This window comes from Pleurodeles waltl, chromosome 3_1, assembly GCF_031143425.1.
Source record: "Pleurodeles waltl isolate 20211129_DDA chromosome 3_1, aPleWal1.hap1.20221129, whole genome shotgun sequence".
Lineage (NCBI taxonomy): Eukaryota > Metazoa > Chordata > Amphibia > Caudata > Salamandridae > Pleurodeles > Pleurodeles waltl.
This window is the reverse complement of record NC_090440.1, coordinates 1,933,115,855-1,933,142,955: the sequence shown is the minus strand read 5'-3', so window position 1 is coordinate 1,933,142,955 and position 27,101 is coordinate 1,933,115,855. Positions and strand designations below refer to the sequence as shown.

General features: G+C 44.7%; 1 protein-coding gene across 2 annotated transcripts in view; it reads left to right on the top strand.

Annotated features, from left to right (window-relative positions):
• RAB34 (RAB34, member RAS oncogene family) overlaps positions 1 to 25,333 on the top strand; it is a 53,072-nt gene extending 27,739 nt beyond the window's left edge. For both annotated transcript variants that reach the window (XM_069226197.1, XM_069226195.1), the window contains exons 5-11: positions 2,579 to 2,680; positions 3,300 to 3,364; positions 8,150 to 8,201; positions 8,341 to 8,422; positions 9,800 to 9,890; positions 10,604 to 10,711; positions 22,134 to 25,333. In XM_069226197.1, the coding sequence (XP_069082298.1) occupies positions 2,579 to 2,680; positions 3,300 to 3,364; positions 8,150 to 8,201; positions 8,341 to 8,422; positions 9,800 to 9,890; positions 10,604 to 10,711; positions 22,134 to 22,201 (568 nt within the window). In that variant the 3' untranslated portion in view covers positions 22,202 to 25,333. The remainder of the gene's footprint in view (positions 1 to 2,578; positions 2,681 to 3,299; positions 3,365 to 8,149; positions 8,202 to 8,340; positions 8,423 to 9,799; positions 9,891 to 10,603; positions 10,712 to 22,133) is intronic.
• The last annotated feature ends 1,768 nt before the right edge of the window (positions 25,334 to 27,101 follow it).

Sequence of the window (27,101 nt, the reverse complement as noted above, 5' to 3'; positions counted from 1 at the left end):
ATCCAGACTAATGCTAGTCTTGGATTTATTGTGACATGCATCCAGAGGGCGCCTTAGAGATGCTCCCTTAAACCTACTAGTCCTCTAGTGTGCTGGCTGACTTGTATAGACTGCCCTGCCACCAATGGCATGTTTCTGTATCCCTGGAGGTGAGAGACCACACTCTGAGGCCAGAAACAATACCTGCTCCAGAGGAAGGTGTTAACACCTCCTTTAGCAGGATGAGTAGTGAATCAGCAAACCAAGACCAGGGACTTCAAAGACCCTGCTGCCTTTGGTATGCAACTCTGGCTTCCCCTAGACCTGGGAGTTGCCACCCCCTGCCCAGAGGCCCATTTGGCACCAGGATAGGTAGGTAGGTGTGGTGCACTACCAGGCTAGTCACACCCCTAATTTGGCAGCCTGATGTGCTCTACAAAAGAAGGGTTTCACCATCTTGTTTTTGGTGGAACTCTGGACTCTGGGACAGTGATATGCCCACTACACACAGGTGTAGTCACCCCAGTGGTAAGTAGCCCATTGGCTACTACCCTACGCTCCCCTAAGCACCCCTAAATCCTGTATTTAGGTGGCTCCCTGTCACCAGAAGTACAGATTCGGCTGACTGAAGAAAGAAGAGGACAACGAAGAGCTGAAGAAGTGAGACTTGTGGCCTGCTGGTGGACTGTGGTGCAAAACCCTGCCTGCTTACCTGCTCCTGTCCCGACATCCTGACTTGTCCCGCTGCTGTGCTTCCTCCAAACGCTTTGGGGAACCTTCAGCACTACTCCAAGCCATCAGCATCTCCCTTGAGGTGGAGGAACCACTTTCCTGCAGACACCAACCACAATGTCAGATTCACTTTTCTGCTGACCTCCAGGTCAACCAACACAGCAACTGCCCAGAAGGAGGTAACCAAGCTCCAGCAGGGCCAACCCATCTCCCCACCAAGTGAGAAGCCCCCACGACCTACCGGCTCCGAACTGCACCAATACCCAGGTATTGGACCCCTTGCAGTAACCAAAGTTTGCTTGAGTCCAAACCAGATTTCAACGCCGCAGCCAGAGACCACCTATCGAGGGACATTAGCATTGCAGAGGCCATCACTGAGAGTGAATCTGCTGTCCCCTTTTTGTCCCCTCCTTGCACGTTCCCCAAAGAATTGTGGGCGCCGTAATGCAGGAGCACCTGCTGACCAAAACCCGTTGCACTGCAGCTTTACGGCCTGGTTCCACTACAACCAATGGTGTTCCCCTGCTTCCAGGACTCCCACCTTCTGAGCCCCTCGTTGGAAGCTTCCGGACTTGTCCCCTGTGACCTGTTCTATGTGTCCCCCCCTCTAAGTCAACCATGCAGTGCTCAAGCCACCGACCCATCCAGCAGCTCTGCACCCGGATGACTCAGGGCAGGTAAAACTGAACTGCTGGTGTTTCTTGTGACCTTGTTCCCCCAGCACTCTTAAGAGCTTAAGACGACCCCTGAGAACTGATTGCAAGGACCCTTATGCAGTAAAAATACTTTATCCAAATGGAAGCCCCTTCTCCGCGTAAAAGTGCATTTGAGTAATTGTTACTTCCTTGCAAAAACTGATACACTGCAACAGTACTTACTTCTTGTGTTGAAACATTCTATAAAAGTAACTATACTTTTCTAAAGTTGGTCTTGAGTTTTTTTCTTGAGTGTGTGTCTCATTTACTGACTGTGTACATGTAGCAGATGCTGAGCACTAACCTCTGGTAAGCCTAAACTGTTTGCCACACTCCCACAAAAGAGAACATTTGGGATTATTACTTTAATCCCCTGTAAACCAGTAAGGGTCGCCTGGACTATCTGCATAGTGTACATTCGGTACATTCATAAGATAGCCACGTTCGTACACCTGGGTTGTAGGCAGGACAGTCTGTGCATGAAGGGACACCTTCCTGCACAAAAACAAAACAACCCCCAGAAGCTATTTCCTCTTTTTATGTGGGCTGCAAAATGCAGAACACATAGAAAGAGGAAAAAACTGAGAAATAAGCATATTTCTCCTTGTTATGCCTCCTCTGAAGAGGAGTAGCATTGTGACACATTCCCAGGTTTACTGCCCATAGTAATTCTGGGCATGCGCCAGAATACATTGATGGATGCGTGGGAGCACCTATGCTCCACTTATGTGGTGCCTCTGTGGCGCAGAGTAACACAATGCAGCAACTTGGGATGCCTTGTGTCACTCCACATTTACCAAGCTACACAGGACCACACAAGGTGGCCTTGTGTGGCTTAATAAATATAATTCTAGGTTTTGCGTCACCCTTGCGCCCCCATGCCTGGCTCAAGGTCAACGCAGGCCCGTGATAAATATGGTCCTGTGCCTCTGTTTGTGTTGCTTTGCACCATTGCAAACTCTTAGTAAATCTGCGCCGGTATGTATCTTTCTGGACTTTCACCTATATTTCCTGCCTCTCAGGTTCCTTCTCACCTCCCACTTTGTCTTTTGTTCTTAGTTGGTGAGAATACATGTAATTCCCACTTTGCTACTTCTTCCAAAGCTTTGAATACTGTTCACAAGGAAAAATCACAGCCCCTGACTCATTACAGTCCCTCATCTTCTCAAAAGGTTCTGCAAAGACACTTTCGACAAGAACTACAAAGCTACTATCGGGGTGGACTTCGAGATGGAACGGTTTGAGGTGATGGGTGTCCCATTTAGCCTACAACTGTAAGTATCAAACATAATCAGGCAAGGGGGAGAGATGGGCGGGAGAGCAGACAGAATAAGAGTTGCGTAACACAAGGAAGGCCTGGGGAGAGGTGAAATAATGGGAATCAGGCTAGAGAAGCAATAGAAGAGTAAACCAGTGACCAAAAAGACAGGACATTTGGAGTATAGGAGGAGTTTTCGCCTCGGGAGGAAAGCCCCATCAGGGAGGAGAGGTGACACAGGAACTATGGGCATGGAGGGATGAAACCACAGCAAGCAGCAGAAGCAAGAGGCAGGTTAGGAGAGTAGATCCTTGAGGCTCGGCACTAAGCCAGATTGAGGAGGTCGTTAGTTAAGGAGCCGAAAGGAAATGAGGGGGAATGAAAAGGAAAGTGTGAGAAAACAACACGAGGTATGTTCTGCTGACAAAAGAATGCTTATCTGTGTGGAAGGCCATGTAGTAGCTCAGTATATTGTTTAGCACTTGTTGCTTGGTGTTCTTAAAGTGAACATCAAGCTGCTATTGTCATTGTGAATGTTAATATTGTAGTGGAGAGTGCAGAGGATTTGGTTATAGGGTGCCAGTCTCTGCCTTGTCTTCATTGCTAACCTGCTGAATCTTCTCTCTCCTTCCCAGCTGGGACACTGCGGGTCAAGAGAGGTTCAAGTGTATCGCATCGACGTACTATAGAGGAGCTCAAGGTATGGCCAGGGCAGTCTCCAGACGGCAGGATAGCTGTATTATGTGAACATTGTAAGCAGAGCCCTAGCAGTCAATGAGCTGTTGTAGGACCAAAGGGCGCTTAGTTAAAGACAATAAACAGTAGCGCATGAGTCTGATGAAATAAAGCACCGGAATAATGCATCTGCCAACCCCGCCACATATTCCTGTGTTGGTGGGAAAATGTTTCAGTATAGAGATAAACATCTCTCTGGTCCCTACACATACCTAAAAACCATAGCAGCTTTTCACTTATAATAGGTCTTCAACAGAGCACTGCATATAATTGTTTGCATCAGGCTGGGAATGCGTTATACAAAGCACATAATAATATAGGTATCTTTCGTGCTCATAATTATGTGGAAGGGTTTTGCTTGAAAGGGTCTTTGAGTATTGTTATTTCAGAATTAGAGCTACTGCTAACACCTCCTGGTATACGCAGACTAATAAGATCACCCTCCTTACTTTGAAGCACAGAGCAAATGCCATGTTGAGTTTTGGAAATAGGTTAAGCTTTGGTGCAGTTTCACCCCTTCTTGAAGATTATTAGGCTCAACTGTAATCTGCTACATTATATGCTCCTAATATTCGAGCTATTGCTACAATGAATAAACTAACAGTAGCTGAACACTGGTTCCTTGAAACCTTGATGAAGCTGCCTTTGTGTACCCTGTGGTCACCTTCTTAATAACCTTGATTCAGTTGCACGGCTTAGAGCGTTTTTCAACCTAATACGAGCCAAAAATAATGATGTCCCAAGTCCTATTAGAGCTCCTCTTTGTGGGTCGTTCTTATAGGGAGTGTTGAGAATCTGACCTGATCCCACCATACAAACATGACTCTCAGCAAATCGTGACTGTCTCAATATTGGGCCAGCCCATCTCCTATTGCTCTCAATACTTCTAGTATCATCATAAAAGAGTACTAGAAAAACGCCAAAGATAGGAAGGTTGTTGAAGCTCAAAAGAGAGGTCTGGCAGAGCCCTATATGAATCTTAAAAGCATCTCATATTTTGAAGTTTCAGTTTCTTGTTGAACTGCAATATGCCAAGTTACTGAATTTGAAGTTTGGCCTGGGGACATTGCCATAGCCACCTTTACTTAAAGAAGCATTTGCAATGCAGTAAGTCTCGCATTTGCTTGAGTTAGAGCTATTGGCGTTGTAAATGCATTAGTAGACTTTTCTCACCACATAAATTGGTCAACACTGCCGTATAATTTGGTCCTTTCTGCCACATAATCCCAGTGGCCCTGCATATAAGTAAATCACTTCCATTAACCTTTTTCCTCTTATCTGCTGCAAAAATTTAAATATTGCCATTATTTATTTATTTTGTATATTATTTGGTACGCGTGTCCTTGCATTGCAGAGAACTGCGTATGGCTAAGAGTTACTGATGTAAAGCACAGGAGCGTGGATGGTGTTTTTAGGTCATTGTTGTTTTTTACTCCCCTTTGTTTCCCCCTTCGTTTTAAGGAAAAAAACGAATACAGTGGCTTTGTCTGAGCTTAATGCCCATAACACTAACAGACCTGGGCAGGGTTTGATAAGAAAATGAAATTTATTACCTGCTGTTCTCGAGACTTATTATGCAGTCTGAGGAGGGCATGGGTGGGATCTCGGCATAGACTCTCCCCGTGTATTTATTGTAAATTTTTCAAAAATAGTGAAAGCTTTGTGTATTTGACCAATAATTATGCGAATGGCATGGGCGGTGCCTCAGCATCAGAACTTTTATTAAAGTGGCTATGAAGCTTGTACACACTGCAGTTTTCCAACAGCCGGCAAGGAGTGGTTGGTGGGGGGAAGGCGGAAGCACACATGCCGGCGGGGGTGAGATGAAACAGCGACGGGGTGGGTGGGGGATCGAGATAAAGCTTTTAAAAGCGGGCATACGGAATAGTGCTAGCAAGCTACATTGTGCAGGGTGGGTTGGAGGAGCAAAGGAAACAAAACGTGCACACATAGAAAATGTTCAGGAGCCGGGGCATCTTCACAGAGGGCGTCACAGTATGCTGTTCCCAAGTCTCATTTGAAGCACTGACAAGCCTTATTATGCTGTCTGCGGAGGGCGTGGGTGGGGTCTCTGCAATCGCTCTCCCCCTGTATTTTTTTGTAAATTAAATGTTTTAATAAAATGTGAAAGCTGTGTGTATTTGACCAAACATTATGCTGATAGCGGAGGGCGTGGGCAGGGTCTCAGCTCTCCCATATATTTACTGTTAATAAAAAAAAAACAATACAAAGAGAGCGAGGGCAAGCTGGCCCTCGAAATGCTAACCTCTGCTGTTGTTTTGTGTATGCAGAGGGAACTAAGTGGGAAAGGAAGACCTGCTGGAGGACTTGCCAGAGGAAGCGTGGCTGCTCTGAAACACACATCCACAGTGTTAGACAAGCAGACAAAGACTGAAAAAAAGTCCCTTATAAAAGAGATAAACAGGACAAACTGTAGTTATACAGTAGTTGGTCCCTGATCTGAAAGAAAAAAAAAGGAGGGACAAAGAGGCAGAATTGACCCTAGCGAGCAAGGATTTTTAAAGCACACTGCAGGAAACAAATGAAAATTGCTTTAAGCCCACTGTATAAGTATACTTAAAAGTATACAAGAGATCAGATGCTTACACTCGACCTAAAAAGTTCCTCGGGGTTGCAGACAACAATGCAATCTCCCTTTTGTGGTGCAACCGAGTACCCGGAGTCAATTTCTTACTGTTTTGCCTGGCTTATCACCTATCTCAAAATAGGAAAGGATTCTACCAGGTCTTCAAGTATTAGACATTCACAATGGTTTGGGAGCATTTGTCTATGCAAATCTGTCACCAGCCTGCCTTTGCAGACTTTCACTGCAAATTACAATCCTTCTGAGTTTGCCACATTTCACACGTTATAGCCCAGCTTTTGCTAATTTGGATATTATGGATGTTGCAGAACATTGGCAGAACAGCCCCATGTTACCCAGCAGTTTTGCTTTCCGCTTAAAACTAAAGCGAATACTGTTGCATAGGTTCTCATTATGCTTATGAGGCTACTGGATTTGGGAGACAGGATCACATGGTCTGTGGCTACTTAGTAGAATTCCACACCACATGACACTTGTCGGCCAAATGCGGGTTCTCTGGCTAACTAGCAGTGCCTCATCTCGAGCCAAGATGATTGTGGCAACCCGGCGCATGACAGGATGACTCCTCAGGGGAATCGTGGTCGATCAGATCCCATCCCTTTGTCTCAGTTACCAAAAGTCTCATGCAGCAAAGACGACAGAGGCAGAATATAGTTCAATAAGAATTTATTGAAGTAACTGCATCTTAGATTAAAAAGTGTGTATTTCAATAACTAGGATGATAAAACACAGTAAAAGCAAACAGGTTACTAACAGAGTAAAACACAAGAATAATCGTACCATACTAACACTAGGGCACTAGGAATGATGCATATATTTCTCCTACCTACACTATGTCTTAGCACAGCATAAAAGCCTAATCTGCCCTTTGGGTTTTCCCCCTGGGGGTACACCATCCCTCATACCTGGAGGAAGAAGCCTGTAGTCTAGAGAGACACTGTCCCCCTGTGGATCAGGGGTCCAGCCGTTTAGGCAAGTAACTGCAGCGAAGCAATCAGCATACAGTCGTGGTCATCTGGCTGGAATCTCCCTCTACCGTGTCTAGGACAAGGGGATGTTTTTATAATAAAACAGCTGACATTCTAAGAAAAGGTCCACGAGTGTGTGTGTGTGTTTTCTGTGAATGTTGGAGACACAGCATACCACATTTGTCGGCAACCCTATCTGACTGTAGCCTTGGAGAAAGGACAAAGTGAAATAATCCGAAGAACAGGATGCTTTCCTAGGAGAAAATACAATGAGATAAAATAAAATAAAATAGCGCCGCAAATATTGCTATTGCTAGAAAAACAAAGCAATGCTGACCAAAATATAACAGGGTTAAAGTGCACAGCGGCAGGCCTAGTTAGCTTAAAACAATGTATCAAAAACAGGGCTAAAATAGCTATAGAACAATACTAGCATTTGAAAAGCGGGCATGTTTTTGTGGCTTTTATAAGTCTGTATCGCTCTTTTCAAAATACATTAGACTGCCAGATTTGTATTCTTGAACATATTGCTGCATTTAATCTGAGGGAAGCTTAAACTGTTGTCATTGCTGTACCTCCTCTGAGTGCTAAGGAATACCTCTTCTGTTTCTTTGCTGCACCTCTTCTGTGTGTTAAGGGAAATTACTTTTCTGTTCCTTGTGCTGCAGGTCTTTTGTGTGTGTGGGACGCTTAAACTGTAGCTTAAGAGAGATGCTTACATTGCAGGTGCCAGCGCTGTACATCTTGTGTGTGCGAGGGAAGCTTACACTGCAGCTGCCAGTGCTGTACATCTTGTGTGTGTGAGAGAAGCTTACACTGCCCTGCTGTACATCTTGTGTGTGTGAGGGCTGCTTTCTCTGCAGCTGCCAGCGCTGTACATCTTGTGTGTGAGGGAAGCTTACACTCCATCTGTTAAAGCTGTATCTTCTCCATGTATGAAGGAAGCTTGCACAGCTGTACGTGCTCTGTATGTGATTGAAGCTTGCACGGCTGTTAGTGCTGCGCATGTTCTTTGACCATAAATCATCCTTCTTCTTTCCACAATTCTTTTCTCCTTCCGTATTAACTATGTTCTTCAATAACAACAAGTATTTTTCAGGATTTCCTGTAAATGCCACTGACCAACAAGAGGTAGCTCCCACGTTTCGTGCTGACATTTCTCCGTTTTCTCTTGCAGCGATAGTTATCGTGTTTGATGTTAACGACGTTGCTTCTCTGGAACACACCAGGTAAAGCGAAGGGATAGGGATTCTGTCTACGTGCGATGCAGGACGATAATAAACTAAGGCCTGTCCCCTGTTTTTTGCTGCACACAGAAGCTTTTCCAAAACTTTCTCTTTCTTCATGTGGGCTTTTTCTTTCTTCTAGACAGTGGCTTCAGGATGCCCTAAAGGAAAATGACGCCTCCTCTGTCCTCCTATTCCTGGTTGGCACGAAGAAGGATCTCAGTGTAAGTGTGGCAGAAAGACAGAATGGTTGCATGAATAATCCATCTGGGGTTCACCCTTAAGGGCTACGCCTGGTCCTCTTTACAGATCTTGGGCATTTCATCTATGGTGATGAGACATAGTGGACCTCTGCTGCTATGCAGACACTATTGGGAGAGGTTCATATGTAAGCCTTTTGCAATGTTGCTTGCAAAAATATTTAGAAAGTGAATAAAAACTGAAGATACAGAGCTGAAGCTAGTCATGATGTGTGATAGGAGCTCTAGAATTCCTTGCGCTACAACTCCACCACCGTTGATGTGCCATAAGGTTCTCAAGTAGCTACAATGCACCTTTCCCGTCAAGTTTCTCTAGCCCCTGCACATCCTTCCCATAGACATTCTGCACTATCTAAATAATGACCTGCCTCTCCAGAATACCCAGCCCATATACTCCTCTTGATGCTATCCATGCATACTGCTATCCAGCACAACAGTAACTGGAACACACCTCTACCCAAGCATCATCATTCAGTGCATGCCTTAACTCATTACATTGTAGACAAAGTATAACTGCCTGAAAATCTCAGTGTTTGCTGGCCTGGGTTGAACTTGCAGTATCACACATTTGGACTTCACACTGTTGTTAGTTGGAGACGTCCCAAGCTTCTCGTCACATGTCCTCTTCCAAGGTACGCCCACCTATAGTGCAAAGCATGTGACAAGACAACCTCTGTTGGATCCAATAGTCTATGATATTAAAAGAAAACAGTACAGTACGCTAAGTTGTCAGGTGGACAGTACATTCGGGGGTCATTTTTTCTGTAAAATGCACAATGCACACGGTTTTTTAGGTACTTAGGGAAACTTGGTGATTTTGCAGCATAAAACTATTCTAGATTCATATGACTACATAATTTCGGGATTCTTTGATAGTAGCACAGGTTTGTCACATTCCATTGTGCAGTAAACCCTCTCTGGAGGGAGAGGGACTGAGTGCTGTTTCTCATTCCGCTTAACCTGTCATCTCGGTTTCCCTGGGTACCTATCAACTAATTTTTCAATGACCCTCAAATCGGTTGGCACTTATGAATAACTGGTCACTTTGGTTGGACTTTAAGCCATCACCTTGGGCAGTAAAGTTGGCCATGCCCCCACCAAGTCTGGCAACTTATAGGGTTCCAACAGCTTGTCCTTCGTACAGATCTTGCAGATGTTTCCATTTTCCATTCCTGATTTTACCCCAAGCAATAATACCAGTGACCAGGCCTATCTCACCTAGAAGGTGACATTCATCCTGCTGGGCAGGGACTTGCTGGGCTTACCCAGAAACATGTAGGGTTCTTGAAAAACAGGTAGAGTTGACATGTCAGATGTAGTGATTTGTGCTCTTTTTGTCAGTCTCTTTCACAGTACTCCCTCATTGAGAAGGATGCTGTCAGGATAGCCAAGGAAATGCAGGCAGAATACTGGGCTGTCTCATCTCTCACAGGTAGGTCACCTTAGAATTCTAAAGAGCTCAGCAAGTGCTATGTTTAATATATTTTCTTTCTCTATTTCTTTATGCTTTGTCCAGGAGGAGCAGTGTGTTTTAGAAGGATGGGATGGCATGTAGTATTGTCCTAGAGGTGGAGACTGGGGCTACAGTCAAGACCTTAAATGTGTGTGTTATTCTGTGACTGAAGTAGTGATTGTCTGCTGAAAGTAATGTTGCGATAGACCAGGATGAGAGTACTTGTCTCATGTGACACTTTTGTTTTTGCATATGATACACTGTTTATTTCCTGCCACATTAGGGTCTATGGTGAGGGCCACGGAGTGCAATTGAAGAATTGTACACAGTATGGGAACGGGAGAGGGAGGTTCTATACTGCCAAGTATAGTGTGTTTTTAAGAGGCACATCTTCGGTTCCTTCCTGAACAGGAGGAGGGTGGGAGCTGTTCTGGTGTTAATGGCAGCTTTTCCCAGATATTCGGAACTTTAGAATGATCTGTACACATACACTGACGTAGTTCGAAGTTTGAGATAGTGTGCATGGACACATTTTGCTAAACCTATTAGAGACTTTAACAATTTCTCCAAATCTGTAGGCATTAGAGAAACCTGAGTCTAAAGAAATAACGTTCAACAAACTGTGAAAATATTTTGTTTAAGCCAGAGATTTTTTCCTGGATGAATGCAAGACATGTTTTTCTGATCTGCAGGTGAGAATGTGAAGGATTTCTTCTTTCGGGTGGCATCACTGACTTTTGAGTCCAGTGTGTTGGCAGAGCTGGAGAAAACAAACGCACGAAAGATTGGTGATGTCGTACGTGAGTATTGCTCTGTGATTTGAAATGGGGCCAATTTTTTGTTAGAGCATGTGATATTGTGTCTAGAGGATCTATGTTGGAATGAAGAATTCTTTGCCACAGGACAGGGACATGACACAGCTTCTGATCACTACGAGACTGTTACAAAGGGCAGGACACTCTCATTCAGGTATTGCTTGACAGAGATTGGGCTTGAAACAAAGACAAAAATCCTGAAATTTGGCCTAAACTTATGAAACCAAACTCATGGTTCCTGCCAATGCATCAGTGGAAGGTTAACTTGTTTTAGTTGCCTGGCTCCGTATTAAAAGATTATTTTATATTACTCATAGTTGGGAAATTATATTGCCAAGCCACCAGCAAACAAACAGTACAATAAGCAACCCACTATGGGAAAGAACAAATGGAAATCAGGGGCTCGCGCTTTAATGCCACTGAGGTCAGTATAGAAGGCATTGCCTCGCGACGAAAAAAAAGTAATTATATGCACAAATAAATTAGCTTTAAGTACAGTAACACTCGAAAGTCTACGTTTAAAAAAATACTACTTTAAATCTCGATATATTCTCTTACTTATGCATGTTTACACTCTTTATGTACTTATGTACCTATATAGCTATTACTTTACTCCTACTGTAGAAGTTAAAAAAAAAAACTTTGACTCTATCCAGTGCATTACTCTATGACACACCCTACACCTCTCTCAATAAATCTTCTGCCTCCACTCTTTGACTCATACCAAACTGCATTCTACTACTATGATCTCCAAAATAACACTTTCTAGACTCTTCTCGCTATCCCTCCTTGGGTCACCCTAAACCTCATTGTAAGGAAATGCCTCCTTGGCATGGTTACCCCCTGACTTTTTGCCTTTGCTGATGCTATGTTTTGAATTGAAAGTGTGCTGAGGCCTGCTAATCAGGCCCCAGCACCAGTGTTCTTTCCCTAACCTGTACTTTTGATTCCACAATTGGCACACCCTGGCATCCAGATAAGTCCCTTGTAACTGGTACCTCTGGTACCAAGGGCCCTGATGCCAGGGAAGGTCTCTAAGGGCTGCAGCATGTATTATGCCACCCTGGAGACCCCTCACTCAGCACAGACACACTGCTTACCAGCTTGTGTGTGCTAGTGAGAACAAAATGAGTAAGTCGACATGGCACTCCCCTCAAGGTGCCATGCCAGCCTCTCACTGCCTATGCAGTATAGGTAAGACACCCCTCTAGCAGGCCTTACAGCCCTAAGGCAGGGTGCACTATACCATAGGTGAGGGTACCAGTGCATGAGCACTGTGCCCCTACAGTGTCTAAGCAAAACCTTAGACATTGTAAGTGCAGGGTAGCCATAAGAGTATATGGTCTGGGAGTCTGTTTTACACGAACTCCACAGCACCATAATGACTACACTGAAAACTGGGAAGTTTGGTATCAAACTTCTCAGCACAATAAATGCACACTGATGCCAGTGTACATTTTATTGTAAAATACACCACAGAGGGCGCCTTAGAGGTGCCCCCTGAAACCTAACCGACTATCTGTGTAGGCTGACTGGTTCCAGCAGCCTGCCACACTAGAGACATGTTGCTGGCCCCATGGGGAGAGTGCCTTTGTCACTCTGAGGCCAGTAACAAAGCCTGCACTGGGTGGAGATGCTAACACCTCCCCCAGGCAGGAGCTGTAACACCTGGCGGTGAGCCTCAAAGGCTCACCCCTTTGTCACAGCACAGCAGGGCACTCCAGCTTAGTGGAGTTGCCCGCCCCCTCCGGCCACGGCCCCCACTTTTGGCGGCAAGGCTGGAGGGAACAAAGAAAGCAACAAGGAGGAGTCACTGGCCAGTCAGGACAGCCCCTTGGGTGTCCTGAGCTGAAGTGACTCTAACTTTTAGAAATCCTCCATCTTGCAGATGGAGGATTCCCCCAATAGGATTAGGGATGTGACCCCCTCCCCTTGGGAGGAGGCACAAAGAGGATGTACTCACGCTCAGGGCTAGTAGCCATTGGCTACTAACCCCCCAGACCTAAACACGCCCTTAAATTTAGTATTTAAGGGCTCTCCCTGAACCTAGAAATTAGATTCCTGCAACTACAAGAAGAAGGACTGCTGAGCTGAAAGACCCCTGCAGAGGAAGACCAGAAGACACCAACTGCCTTGGCCCCAGACTTACCGGCCTGTCTCCTGCCTTCCAAAGAACCCTGCTCCAGCGACGCTTTCCAAGGGACCAGCGACCTCTGAATCCTCCGAGGACTGCCCTGCTTCAAAAAAGACAAGAAACTCCCGAGGACAGCGGCACTGCTCCAAAAGAACTGCAACTTTGTTACAAGGAGCAGATTTAAAGACCCCTGCAACTCCCCGCAAGAAGCGTGAGACTTGCAACACTGCACCCGGCGACCCCGACTCGACTGGTGGAGAACAACCAACTCAGAGAGGACCCTCCGGCGACTCTACGACTGTGAGTACCCAAAGTTGTCCCCCCTGAGCCCCCACAGCGACGCCTGCAGAGGGAATCCCCAGGCTCCCCCTGACCGCGACTGTCTGAACTCCATTTCCCGACGGCTGGAAAAGACCCTGCACCCGCAGCCCCCAGCCCCCAAAGAAACGGAACTTCTGTGCAGGAGTGACCCCCAGGAGGCCCTCTCCCTTGCCCAGGTGGTGGCTACCCCGAGGAGCCCCCCCCTTGCCTGCCTGCGACGCTGAAGAGATCCCTTGATCTCTCATTGACTTCCATTGAAAACCCGACGCGTGTTTGCACACTGCACCCGGCCGCCCCCGCGCTGCTGAGGGTGTACTTTCTGTGCTGACTTGTGTCCCCCCCGGTGCCCTACAAAACCCCCCTGGTCTGCCCTCCGAAGACGCGGGTACTTACCTGCTGGCAGACTGGAACCGGGGCACCCCCTTCTCTCCATTGAAGCCTATGTGTTTTGGGCACCTCTTTGACCTTTGCACCTGACCGGCCCTGAGCTGCTGGTGTGATAACTTTGGGGTTGCTCTGAACCCCCAACGGTGGGCTACCTTGGACCAAAAACTGAAAACTGTAAGTGACTTACTTACCTGTGAAAACTAACAATAACTTACCTCCCCCAGAAACTGTGAAAATTGCAGTGTCCACTTTTAAAACAGCTTATTGTGTTTTATGTAAACAGTATACATGCTAAAGTAATGATTCAAAGTTCCTAGAGTACTTACCTACAATACCTTTCAAATGAGCTATTACATGTAAAATTTGAACCTGTGGTTCTTAAAATAAACTAAGAAAAGATATTTTTCTATAACAAAACCTATTGGCTGGATTTGTCTCTGAGTGTGTGTACCTCATTTATTGTCTATGTGTATGTACAACAAATGCTTAACACTACTCCTTGGATAAGCCTACTGCTCGACCACACTACCACAAAATAGAGCATTAGTATTATCTCTTTTTACCACTATTTTACCTCTAAGGGGAACCCTTGGACTCTGTGCATGCTATTCCTTACTTTGAAATAGCACATACAGAGCCAACTTCCTACACTCATTTTACTACTATGATCTCCTAAACAACCCTTTCTAAATTCTTTCCTCCTGTATCCCTCTTTTGAGTTTGACTAATCCCAAACCTCATTTTACTAGTATTTTCTCCCTAATCCATTTCTAAAGACTCTTCCCTCCTCCATCTCCCTTTTTACTGATCCCAAATCTCATCTTACTACTATGAGCCCCAAAATAACACTTTCTAGACTCTTCCCTCTTCTATTCCCCCCCATTATCATATTAAATCCAACTAACAGACACCACTCAAATTAACTCATATTTCCCTATACTAATCCACCACTAATCTTTTTTGGTTATGGAGTAGCGTGCTACTCGCCGAAAAGCGATTCAACACCTCGCCATGGTCACTAGACGATACATAAACACAAATACAATTATCTTACATAACCTCAACCCTTCACGCACCATAACCATTGTAACTATTACTCTGAGGTTGGCAGAGATAGACCCTGTTCTTCGTTACAGAAGCTGGGAGTAATGGAGATGCTCAACTTTGTAAAGTTGGAAAAACACCCACATATAGCTCCAATCTCAAGCACAAGAGAATTCTTGTACGCTATTCGTACTGTCTCTGTTACGTCACACACAAACAACCCAAATAAAGAGTGCCTCCCTAATTTACTGTCTGGATCGGCAATTCTCAGCTCAGAAGCTATACAGTGGTAATGACTGACCTCAACAAACCTATAAAGGTTAAGTATTCTTCTTCGACTACAGCAGAATCACTCGCAAATCTAGCACACTTTGCATTTTCCTTGATGGTCATGATGCCTTGAAAGGGGGTGAACATTTTCCCAAGTACTGTTATAGGTGACTAGTTGAGTTCGAAGCAGCACATCTTGAAAACAAGAGCAATTACAGGATCCCTACCATAGCAGTTCAGATAGTTCATTGCACAGTTAATTAAAACCATTGCAAAAGTTTTACTTACTGATTCTAACACCAAATCTAGAAACAAGATTAGAAAGGTACACTGGTTACAAACTTTTGATTCATAAAAAGAGCATTCTCAACTAAACAAAATAAAACAAACGCATTTTGCCAACATATAATTAGCCTTCCGTATGAATGTAACTTATTCCCATTAATCATTTGTCCACTGCTGCAAAACAATCCACAACCCTATACAGAACTTACGGCAAATCATAATTAAAGTGAAACTTGATTGCACTGTGGCATGTCTGAATAGCCCATTTCAGATTCTGATGCACTGCAGCAAAGTCTCCAATCTTTGCTTCTCATTTCGAAAGTTGGTACAGTTTTTCATAAACTCAGGTACTGGAATTTGAAAAAAGACTAAGTGGACTTTTTTGTGTCTCACTGGGCTAGTTAGAGCCTTTTTCAGATACACTTGTTGCATTCTGGTTTCATAGGAAAATATTACAGAAACCACTGCTTTCTTTAGTGTAAAATTTGAAAAATGCAATATTCTGGGCCTAATACTATGCTGTTCAGCTAAAACCACCTCGACTTGGTGCATACAGCCTTTTGTGCCAAATATCTGATGCATTGATTTGCATTAAGGATCAAAATACAAGGAGTTGTAAGCAGCAGTGCCCTCGTTCTTTATGTAGCTCCAAACTAAACTCTTGAGAACACCTTGGTTCGCCAACAATAATTTGTACCAAAGCTTTATGTGGGAGGCCATGTTTAATAAGTCTTGCCTTAGGAGCCCAAATTACAACCTTATTTAGAACTGGTTCGAGGAGTAGGTCAAAAAAAATATTTTCCTAGAGATGTTACACTGAATTTGAGCCGGCCATGAGTCAAATTTTCCAGGGCACTCAGTCATACCATAGGTGAAAAATTGAAGAAATTTAGCTTTAATTACTTTAATAATGGACAGAGCTGAAGGTTGGTTTAATCTTACATATAAGGTCCTGCGATCAAACATAAAAGAAGTCACCTTGTCTTGAGCTTGGACAAATGGTATCTTGGATACTTAAGTCTGATGGCTAAGGTCCTAAATAATTGCAAGTGCACGTGGAATTTAAGATTCCACTGCCAATCTCCAGTTGACCCCACCGTCCATGTTTTTGGGAAAATAGAAGTATCTTAGATGTGCTGTTGTTCAGCTGAATTTCTTTAGCCTGCTTATAAGTATACAGTGCATGAAGCGCCCTTTGCTGCCCAGTACTTGTGCAATCAAGTACCACAGTATCATCAGCCATGTATTGCAGCACCGCTAAACAGCGCCATTCGTTTGGGAGGGAAATGGCCTTCGATTTTGCTAATGCAGGGCCAAAGTCCGTTGTGTAGAGGCTGAAAAGCAGACATGGGCATCCAGTCATTGCTTCAAACCCTTGTTATTTTAAATATGGTTCGATTTACAATGGCCACATTGATTGGTACCCAGAAGTCACAACAAAGGGTCTCGGTGGCTTTCTGAAGCTTACTGTCAGTGCCCCACGTCTGCAGTCTGTGTCACAGCATTCAACACTGCGCTGTTGTCAATGAAAGAGACATACAGCATGGTTCTGAAGATGTGGGCATAATTATAGGTTGTATTTGTATATCGCTTACTACCACTGACGAGGCATCAAAGCGCTTTACGGTGAGTAGCACACTACTCAGAGCCTTGTTAGTGGTCAGTCAGTTGGTTATTGGGGTTAGTTGGCGTGGGGGCTTCTTCTGTTTGAATCATTGCTGTTACAAATGTTGTCCAGTTCCGCCCCAAAGCTGAATATCATTCTTAGAAAATGACATTTGTTGGGGCCTCGAGCTCCATTTTGCCTAGAGCTGCCCACAACACTTAACATTATTTCCTGACCTAAGTGTGACAAAGAAAATTGGTGTTAGGGAACTGGAGTTGCAACATTTGTTCTGAAGCCAATCCATACCATCCCCTAAAGCCTGAGCTGCAGCATCAGCAACGTACCCTGGGGAAGGGAATAGGGGAGACTGAGAGAAACACTAGGCCGGAGTTAGGAGCTGGTATGGTTTGGGGACCCCGTAGTGTCAGGATATCATTGCTTCAAGACACAGGGCCAGACAGGACCTCTAGAGGAAGTTGAACAACATACAGTAAGTATAATAAACGGAATACAACAATTATAAAAGGGTCTTAGTGGAACACTCAAGGAATCACTCACCAGCCTTCTCATGGTTGCAGGCCTTGAAGAGCCCAGGGAAGACCATAGACCGACTGTGATCCCAGAGAAGGGGGAGGTGAGTCGGCAGTAAAGCACATGTAGGACAGAGCAAGGAACACAAATATAGTGTCCACTAAGAGAACTCGAGAGAACATAAAAGGGAGGAAAACAACATGATGAGGGGAGAGCAATGTGGGGTGCAGATTGTGCAGACACAAAAACAACAGAAAGCTAATGCAAACCAAAAAAGCTGCTAGACGCTGATCAAAAGAAATGACACTCTTTTTTTACTGCTATTGCCCTTGATGACCTTGAAGAAGTGACCCAGCAAAGTGAAAGAATAAGATTAGGTGTGAGCATGGTCAGTCTGTGGCCTCTCAAATGCGAAGCCCCACTCTGCCATATTCAGCAGGAACCCTTTCTGCTTGTGTGAGTGTTTCCCCAGTATGGCAGGATGTTATCATGCAGCGAGGGTGTGGCACCCTCAGTGGAAACACTTGACAGATCACTCTGGGAATAACACTCTGCCTGGTATCTTTGTGCGTAGATGGCCTCTTGACTCCCGTTGTACGACAGTGTCAGCGTCTTACACTCATCATTGATGCCAGAATCTCTCACTGACAATTAAATGCCTACCTCACATACTGGCCACCAGATCAGCGTCTCACACTGTTGCTAACACTGTACCTGTCCATCCTCGAGCGTAGCAGTGTTTGAACTGCTTCATGTTCAGTCTGTGCTCTTAGATTTCTGTTACTCTCAGGGCTTTATTACAAAAGCTGCAAAATTATCTCAGTTATTTCTATGCCCTGGAAGTACTGTTACCAGGCCCTTGGAATCAGCAGGCCACTGGTATTCAAGGGCTCTGTCTCCTAAGGTCTCCCTGAGGGGCATCAGTAGTCTAGGATCTGACTGGATGCTAAGTTCAGTTATGCAGTGTGAATGATTAAGTGTTCTGAGAGGTGAATAGTGCCCATTAATACGATATCCGCCTTGTCGATGAGCATTCAGCTGCTTTCTTTGGTCACTCTGTGTTCATGGTGTCACTCAGTGCACTGAGTCATGTGTTACTAGCTACCGTTTCAGATCCAGGTTGTCACCCACTGTACCAAAATATGTTTAATTAGCAACTGTTCTCCGTCTTATGTGATTTCTTGTAGCATTAAGATCCACTAAATTAATGAGGTCATTCAGTGTCTTGTGTTCCATGTGGTCAGTCAGGACTTGGACATCCATGTGCTACTTATTGTTCCAATAACCGCATGAGTATGCAGTACTTGCTTGCGCATATTGTCACTCAGTCTTGTATAATTTTTATGGTTACTGGTGTTTTTACACCTACATGCTTACTCGGTCTCCCCATGTCTCCAGTTACTCAGTATCCAGAATTCCACGTGCTTACCCAGTGCCCTCAGATCCACAAGATCACTCAGTGTTTTGACCTCTGTGGCCACTCAGAGTTCTGAAATGTATGCAGACACCCAGAATTCTGGCATACATGTGCTTTGTAGGAAGTTGGCTCTGTATGTGCTATTTCAAAGTAAGGAATAGCATGCACAGAGTCCAAGGGTTCCCCTTAGAGGTAAAATAGTGGTAAAAAGAGATAATACTAATGCTCTATTTTGTGGTAGTGTGGTCGTGCAGTAGGCTTATCCAAGGAGTAGTGTTAAGCATTTGTTGTACATACACATAGACAATAAATGAGGTACACACACTCAGAGACAAATCCAGCCAATAGGTTTTGTATAGAAAAATATATTTTCTTAGTTTATTTTAAGAACCACAGGTTCAAATTTAACATGTAATATCTTGTTTGAAAGGTATTGCAGGTAAGTACATTAGGAACTTTGAATCATTTCAATTGCATGTATACTTTTCAAGTTATTCACAAATAGCCACTTTCAAAGTGGACACTTAGTGCAATTTTCACAGTTCCTGGGGGAGGTAAGTTTTTGTTAGTTTTACCAGGTAAGTAAGACACTTACAGGGTTCAGTTCTTGGTCCAAGGTAGCCCACCTTTGGGGGTTCAGAGCAACCCCAAAGTTACCACACCAGCAGCTCAGGGCCGGTCAGGTGCAGAGTTCAAAGTGGTGCCCAAAACGCATAGGCTTCAATGGAGAGAAGGGGGTGCCCCGGTTCCAGTCTGCCAGCAGGTAAGTACCCGCGTCTTCGGAGGGCAGACCAGGGGGGTTTTGTAGGGCACCGGGGGGGACACAAGCCCACACAGAAATTTCACCCTCAGCGGCGCGGGGGCGGCCGGGTGCAGTGTTAGAACAAGCGTCGGGTTCGCAATGGAAGTCAATGAGAGATCAAGGGATCTCTTCAGCGCTGCAGGCAGGCAAGGGGGGGCTTCCTCGGGGAAACCTCCACTTGGGCAAGGGAGAGGGACTCCTGGGGGTCACTTCTGCAGTGAAAGTCCGGTCCTTCAGGTCCTGGGGGCTGCGGGTGCAGGGTCTTTTCCAGGCGTCGGGACTTATGTTTCAGAGAGTCGCGGTCAGGGGAAGCCTCGGGATTCCCTCTGCAGGCGGCGCTGTGGGGGCTCAGGGGGGACAGGTTTTGGTACTCACAGTCGTAGAGTAGTCCGGGGGTCCTCCCTGAGGTGTTGGTTCTCCACCAGCCGAGTCGGGGTCGCCGGGTGCAGTGTTGCAAGTCTCAAGCTTCTTGCGGGGAGATTGCAGGGGTCTTTAAAGCTGCTCCTTTGGATAAAGTTGCAGTCTTTTTGGAGCAGGTCCGCTGTCCTCGGGAGGTTCTTGTCGTCGTCGAAGCAGGGCAGTCCTCAGAGGATTCAGAGGTCGCTGGTCCCTTTGGAAGGCGTCGCTGGAGCAGAGTTCTTTGGAAGGCAGGAGACAGGCCGGTGAGTTTCTGGAGCCAAGGCAGTTGTTGTCTTCTGGTCTTCCTCTGCAGGGGTTTTCAGCTAGGCAGTCCTTCTTCTTGTAGTTGCAGGAATCTAGTTTTTCTAGGGTTCAGGGTAGCCCTTAAATACTAAATTTAAGGGCGTGTTTAGGTCTGGGGGGTTAGTATCCAATGGCTACTAGCCCTGAGGGTGGGTACACCCTCTTTGTGCCTCCTCCCAAGGGGAGGGGGTCACAATCCTAACCCTATTGGGGGAATCCTCTATCTGCAAGATGGAGGATTTCTAAAAGTTAGAGTCACCTCAGCTCAGGACACCTTAGGGGCTGTCCTGACTGGCCAGTGACTCCTCCTTGTTGTTCTCATTATTTTCTCCGGCCTTGCCGCCAAAAGTGGGGGCCGGAGGGGGGCGGGCAACTCCACTAGCTGGAGTGTCCTGCGGTGCTGTGACAAAGGGGTGAGCCTTTGAGGCTCACCGCCAGGTGTTACAGCTCCTGCCTGGGGGAGGTGTTAGCATCTCCACCCAGTGCAGGCTTTGTTACTGGCCTCAGAGTGACAAAGGCACTCTCCCCATGGGGCCAGCAACATGTCTCTAGTGTGGCAGGCTGCTGGAACTAGTCAGCCTACACAGACAGTCGGTTAAGTTTCAGGGGGCACCTCTAAGGTGCCCTCTGGGGTGTATTTTGCAATAAAATGGACACTGGCATCAGTGTGCATTTATTGTGCTGAGAAGTTTGATACCAAACTTCTCAGTTTTCAGTGTAGCCATTATGGTGCTGTGGAGTTCGTGCAAAACAGACTCCCAGACCATATACTCTTATGGCTACCCTGCACTTACAATGTCTAAGGTTTTGTTTAGACACTGTAGGGGTACCATGCTCATGCACTGGTACCCTCACCTATGGTATAGTGCACCCTGCCTTAGGGCTGTAAGGCCTGCTAGAGGGGTGTCTTACCTATACTGCATAGGCAGTGAGAGGCTGGCATGGCACCCTGAGGGGAGTGCCATGTCGACTTACTCGTTTTGTTCTCACTAGCACACACAAGCTGGCAAGCAGTGTGTCTGTGCTGAGTGAGAGGTCTCCAGGGTGGCATAAGACATGCTGCAGCCCTTAGAGACCTTCATTGGCATCAGGGCCCTTGGTACTAGAAGTACCAGTTACAAGGGACTTATCTGGATGCCAGGGTCTGCCAATTGTGGATACAAAAGTACAGGTTAGGGAAAGAACACTGGTGCTGGGGCCTGGTTAGCAGGCCTCAGCACACTTTCAATTTGTAAACATAGCATCAGCAAAGGCAAAAAGTCAGGGGGCAACCATGCCAAGGAGGCATTTCCTTACATGCTTCCTCTGTGTTTTAAGGTCCATTTGGCTACACAAGTTTTCTAGATCAACATACTCAGTATTTTGAGATTCAAGTGGTCTTTAAGTAATTGTAGATACATGTGGTTGAAAGATGTTGTTTGCTCAAAGTAGCCTGGGTAACTGAGTTGTGGGTGGCTGCTCACAGTTAAGTGATCCATGTGGCCACGCAGTGTGCTTAGTTCTTTGCGGTTGCTCACTGTTCAGAAGTCCATGGGGCAATCCAGTGTTTTGATTTGCAGATGATCCTCTATGTTGTGACATCCATGATGTTGCTCAGTGTTTGGAGATGCATGTGATTCCTCAGCTTTCTGAGATCCGTGTGGTCACTGGGTGTTACAGAATCCTCATGGGTGTTCTATGTTTTGAGATCCACAGGAGTACTCATTGTTATTTGTGGTCACTCTTTTTTGAGATATGCATGATGGTAAATGTTTTACGATTCAGGTCTTCTCTCATTCCAGCAATGGTTCGCCCTCTTTAAAGTGCATGCAGTGATAGCTACCAGTTTGATGGGTGTGATTTCAAGTTTTTCATGGTTCTCTCTACCTTGAAATGCTTCTCTGTACTGATCAGGTTTGTTTTCTGTAGGAATTCACAGCAATGACAGCAACCTGTATCTGCCTGCCAAGAAGAACAAGTCTAAATGCTGCCAGTGAAGATGGTCTGCAGATGTCTAGTTTCTTCGCCAGCAGATACCCTGGGCCAATGCTGAAGGAGTCCAATCCTCTCTCAGACCAGGAACTGGGACAATCATTGCCTTTTACACCAAAGAGCTACCAGATCCCATGCCTTGTGTTGCAGTGGCCAGCAAGGGGACTTTGCTTACTCATTACATTTACCGCGGCAACCGGACCCTTAATCTGGCAAATCTGGCACCACTCAGCTCCAATTCCTAATCTCTTTACCGTGCCAAATAATATTATGGTGTACTGCAGTGAAAAAAACAATTTTATCCTATTCTCATGAAAAGAATACCCTGTGGTGTCCTGTACTCCAGTGGAAACACCCCAATTAATCCAGTGTATCCTGCACTCTCGTAGATCTCTCATGTACCCTGTACTGCACTGTCAAATCTCACTGTGTATTAAGCACTCTAGTGCCAAATCCCCCAGTGTGACCTCTACTAATGCCAAATACATTGTGTACTTTATACTCTACTCAGAGTATCTTGCACTGCAGTGCCTCGTCCCTCATCTTTCCTATACCCAGTGCCAAATAATGCAGCGTACCCAGTATCTTGTACTCACACGTCTGCCACTGAGTGTATCCCATTCACGAGGGACCAGTTCCCTGCACTCTGGAGGTTTATTCCTCAAGTACCTTGTTGCATGGGCTATACATTCTCCAGAGTCACAAGTATGTGTATATTCCAGTATCCACCACCAGTGTATTCTATACTCCAGTGCCAGAAGTGTATCTCTTTCACCAGTGCTAATACTGTGTACCCTGCCTTCCATAACCACATTGCTCATATATCCTGTGCTACAGTGTCATAAGTTCATCGCAAGTACAATCAGTATCTGCCATCAGTGTATTCTGTGCTCTGCTGCTGTCAAAGATATGCTCAGTGTCAAATCCCCCAGTGCAACCAGTATGCCACGTTATACAGAACATAATGGGATGTGCCGCCAGCGTCTCATAGTCTCCATATCTTGTCCATCGTGTACTGTAGAGGCAAATCCTCTGAGATCAGTATTTACACTTTGTTCTCCAGTGCCAAATCCTGCTACCAATATGTATTGTGTGCTCCTGTTCCAGATAGCAATGCGCCATTGTATACCTTTTGCCAAATTATCTGTGTTGTCTGTAATAACCTACGCTCCAGTGTCAAATCCCTTCTGTAGCCTGTACGCCAGTGCCACCTCCCCAACTATGACAAAGGATAGTGTTGCGGTGTGCACTGAGCTAATATTTAAGGGGAATTGTAGAAAAACTATACTTTAGAAACAAGTTAATCTGTTTTGTACTTATGAATTAGTTTGCAATATATACATCTGAAACACCATGGAGACATATCAAACATTAGCTTGTATTGTAAAATATACATACTGTAAAGAATCTAAAGAAATTGACTCTTTAGACTCTCCCTGAACCTGTCGGTGTATATGGACATCCCCATGTTATGCTGTTTTGACTGTAGACGTCAATGCGGTACTTCTCTACCCTGAGTTTTTTCTACTAGTGTTCTCAGCTCGCAGGTGACGTACGGTTACTACAGCCCAGTCAATTTTGGGCCCTATCAGACCCGTTCATAATTTTATCAAGAAGCTACAAAGTACTCCATTCTAACCTGTATGTTAGCAAGTAATACCGTCCCTTTAAAGGAAAACGCCAGCATTCATGTCCCTGTTTTTTCAGACTACCTGAATCAGGATGTACTACTTTGAAAGTCCAAATGATGTGTGCTTTACCGCACAGACTTTTTCGCTCGTGCAGTATCATTTTTATGATGAGTTTAGGAATCCTTATATTCCACTTATGCGTTTTCTGAGGATTCCGCCATTCCAAATTGTTGATTATTCAGCTACCTTAAAGTAGTGAGTGGCTTCCAACATGTTGTTGCCAAAACTCTATCCTTAACTCTATTTGATATATTTAACTATGTCTGTGATTTTGTCCTTTCTGGAACACTGTGCTCAGGTTCAAGTTACTCATGTGCTGATAATGAATCCAACAAAAACCAGTGGGCTGAAATGTCATTGACTGCCCCTGCTATTTTGACTAGGAGGACCGTTAATTAGTATAGATTTGGAGGTCTGGCCTTGCTATGCTTTTTACTATATAGTCTGTACCTTGCTTTTGTCTAACATTAGCTATCTGATACATGCTTTTTGCTAAAACACCTATTTTTGCGCAGTGTTACCACCCTTCTCTGATCCTGTGTGATCTTATCATGCTGACTTTGATTTTTGCTGTACACATTCTACAATACAATCTATTGTTTGATCAGTACATTGAATGTGATTATGAAATCTGGAGCTGTCTCCATGGTGTTTTTCAAATGTATTTATTGTAAAATAACTCATAGCTGCAAAGGAGATTCTCATAATTTTCAAAAAGTGCCTTTTTGACATTTTCTCTTAAACATTATAGCAAAGAAACATGTTTGTGACACCTACTTTTCATAGGATTCTGTAAGGCTGCTTTTTTCTCTTATACATTCCCAGTGCTGTCAGTGTATCCTATACTCCATCATACAAACCCTAGTTTTACCAGTAGAACCTATAGTTAAGCACCTTTTTTGAGTCACATTCCCAGTGGAATGTCACAGTGTAGGGCAGTACGCACACCCATACTCTCCTGGTATCATATATGCATGTATATTAGTGTATGCTGTCCTCCTCTTTACCTTTTTTCCACTTACACCAACATCACCCACCCTCACTTGTGCAACACTCCAACCCTTAATCTATCCAAGTTATCACCTGAGAAGAGCAGCATATGCTGTCAAATGAAAGACATGTCCTTTCTTTTCGCTATGGTACCTTTGCTCTTGAATTACATTTGGTACAGAACTCTTGTCATCTCCACCTCAAAGTGGGCCACAGAATCAGAATGTACAGACTGCCCTATGTATGAGGCTGTACAGATCAACATTATTCATGAGTGTACTGAAGAAATTCTGGTGGTGAAATGGCTGTTGTTAAAGTGGTTTGAAAGGATGAATTCTTACCTTGGTGCATTGACCTGCTGTGTGTGTGGGTGTGTGTGAATGTGCATGTTTGCACATGTGGATGGATGACAATGGAATACAATACTTAATAAAGATCATTTTGTAATTTTGTAAACTGTGTGCATTTTCTCTCCAGTGACGTGATAATTGGAGGCCTTGCATGGAGATGCAAAGAGGTATGTAAGCTAATGCTAATGAAGCTAATGTATTTTTATTAAAACGAGGAGCATAGTCTGGATTTTGGCTGCTATCCCAGAACAACCTGCTTTAGAGAAACAACATGGACTTGCGCCTTCCTCTAAACTAAAGGAGGTGCAGGAACTTAAACCCTTCTGTGCAAAATGTGTAAGGAATTCATGTACCAAGTACAGAGCTTCTGGATTTATGTGACACTGGTGTTTTCCACATAATTATGGATACACTACATAATCCTAATTTGTAGTTTTCAACAGAAAAGAGCATTTAATAAAATTCTAAACAGATCAAAATGTATTAACAAGAAATGCCACATTACATGAGACAGGCACTGTGCAAAGATTAACTGGTCACCTTTCAGGGCAGATTACAGTGTTTTGGTGTTAAACGGCTACTGATGAGGTGCTGTCTTTGCCCAGACAGCATTAATGTGTGTTGAAATGACAAAAAAGAGAAGTAATATGTTCGATGGCATGTGTGGCTGTAGATACACATGTTTTACGTAAGTCCGCCATCTAGAGCTGGGTTCGGAGTGTTACAAGTTGTTTTTCTTCAAAGAATATTTTCGAGTCACAATATCGAGTGACTCCTCTTCTGTGATAGTGCGCATGGGCATTGAGTCCTTTGTCAGATTGTTTTCTCTCCGCCATCAGGTTCGGATTTGTTTCCTCTCGCTCCGGTGAATCTCGGTTTGGTATCTTTTAAACTTTAAATTTCATCTTTCTATCAACGTCGGTATAGTTTTCATCCGCGTATCCCATACGTTTATGAATCGATTAGACTTTTATCGTTAACGTTGATTAAACACCCTTAGGGGCGTCCACGCCCTTCTTGGGCCTACCTCGACAACTGTAGTCGGAGAATGATAGGCTAATGGAACATACTTCGTTTAGATTCTGCTGTCGGTGTCACTCCAAGTTTTTGTTCATGGATCAACACTTGGTGTGTAATTTTTGCCTGTCCAGAGAACAGAAAGAGGAGACCTACGATGCCTCTAGTTCTTTTCGATCCAAAAAGACCTTCCGGGACCAAAGAGCGTGTCGATTAGAAATGGCGTCAAAAACAACAGATGACACCCTCAACATCTTAGGAGAAGAGCACGCACTGGAAGAAGATGGACACCAAGCAGCCCTTTCGATTCGAGACACAGAGTCGGACCAAGATTCAGACGTCGAGAGTCAATCCATTCCAGCTGCGCAGTACGGGAGTACACCAGCACCATCGCACCAAGTGAAGACTTTCAAATAGACTTCTAAATTGGTCATCGTTCCTCTAGTGCCCTTGGGCCATGGTAGGATCTGAAAAATACATTTAGATGCCACATCCTCCAGTTCGGCATCAAAACTGAGAAAGACCAAAATGGCTTCAGCACTGACCAAACAGGCAACCACATCAAAATCTGTTTTGGGATTGAGTCGAACATTCAAATCGACCATTTTGGCAGCAAAGAAATAAATATTGCCATCTACTTCAGAGCCGACACTTTCGGCTAAAAAAAAGCATTCAGTACCGAAAAGTTTGGAGCCAAAAACAATAGTGGGCAAAGATTCTACAGTTTCCTCTGAGGAGACATCTTCTGTAGAGCCTATCTTGGAAGTGATGGACGCTTGACAGCTCAAAATCACATACAGAAAGGAACAGGAAGAATCATGGTTTCTCTTTCTATTCCAATCAAAAGGAGACCTACA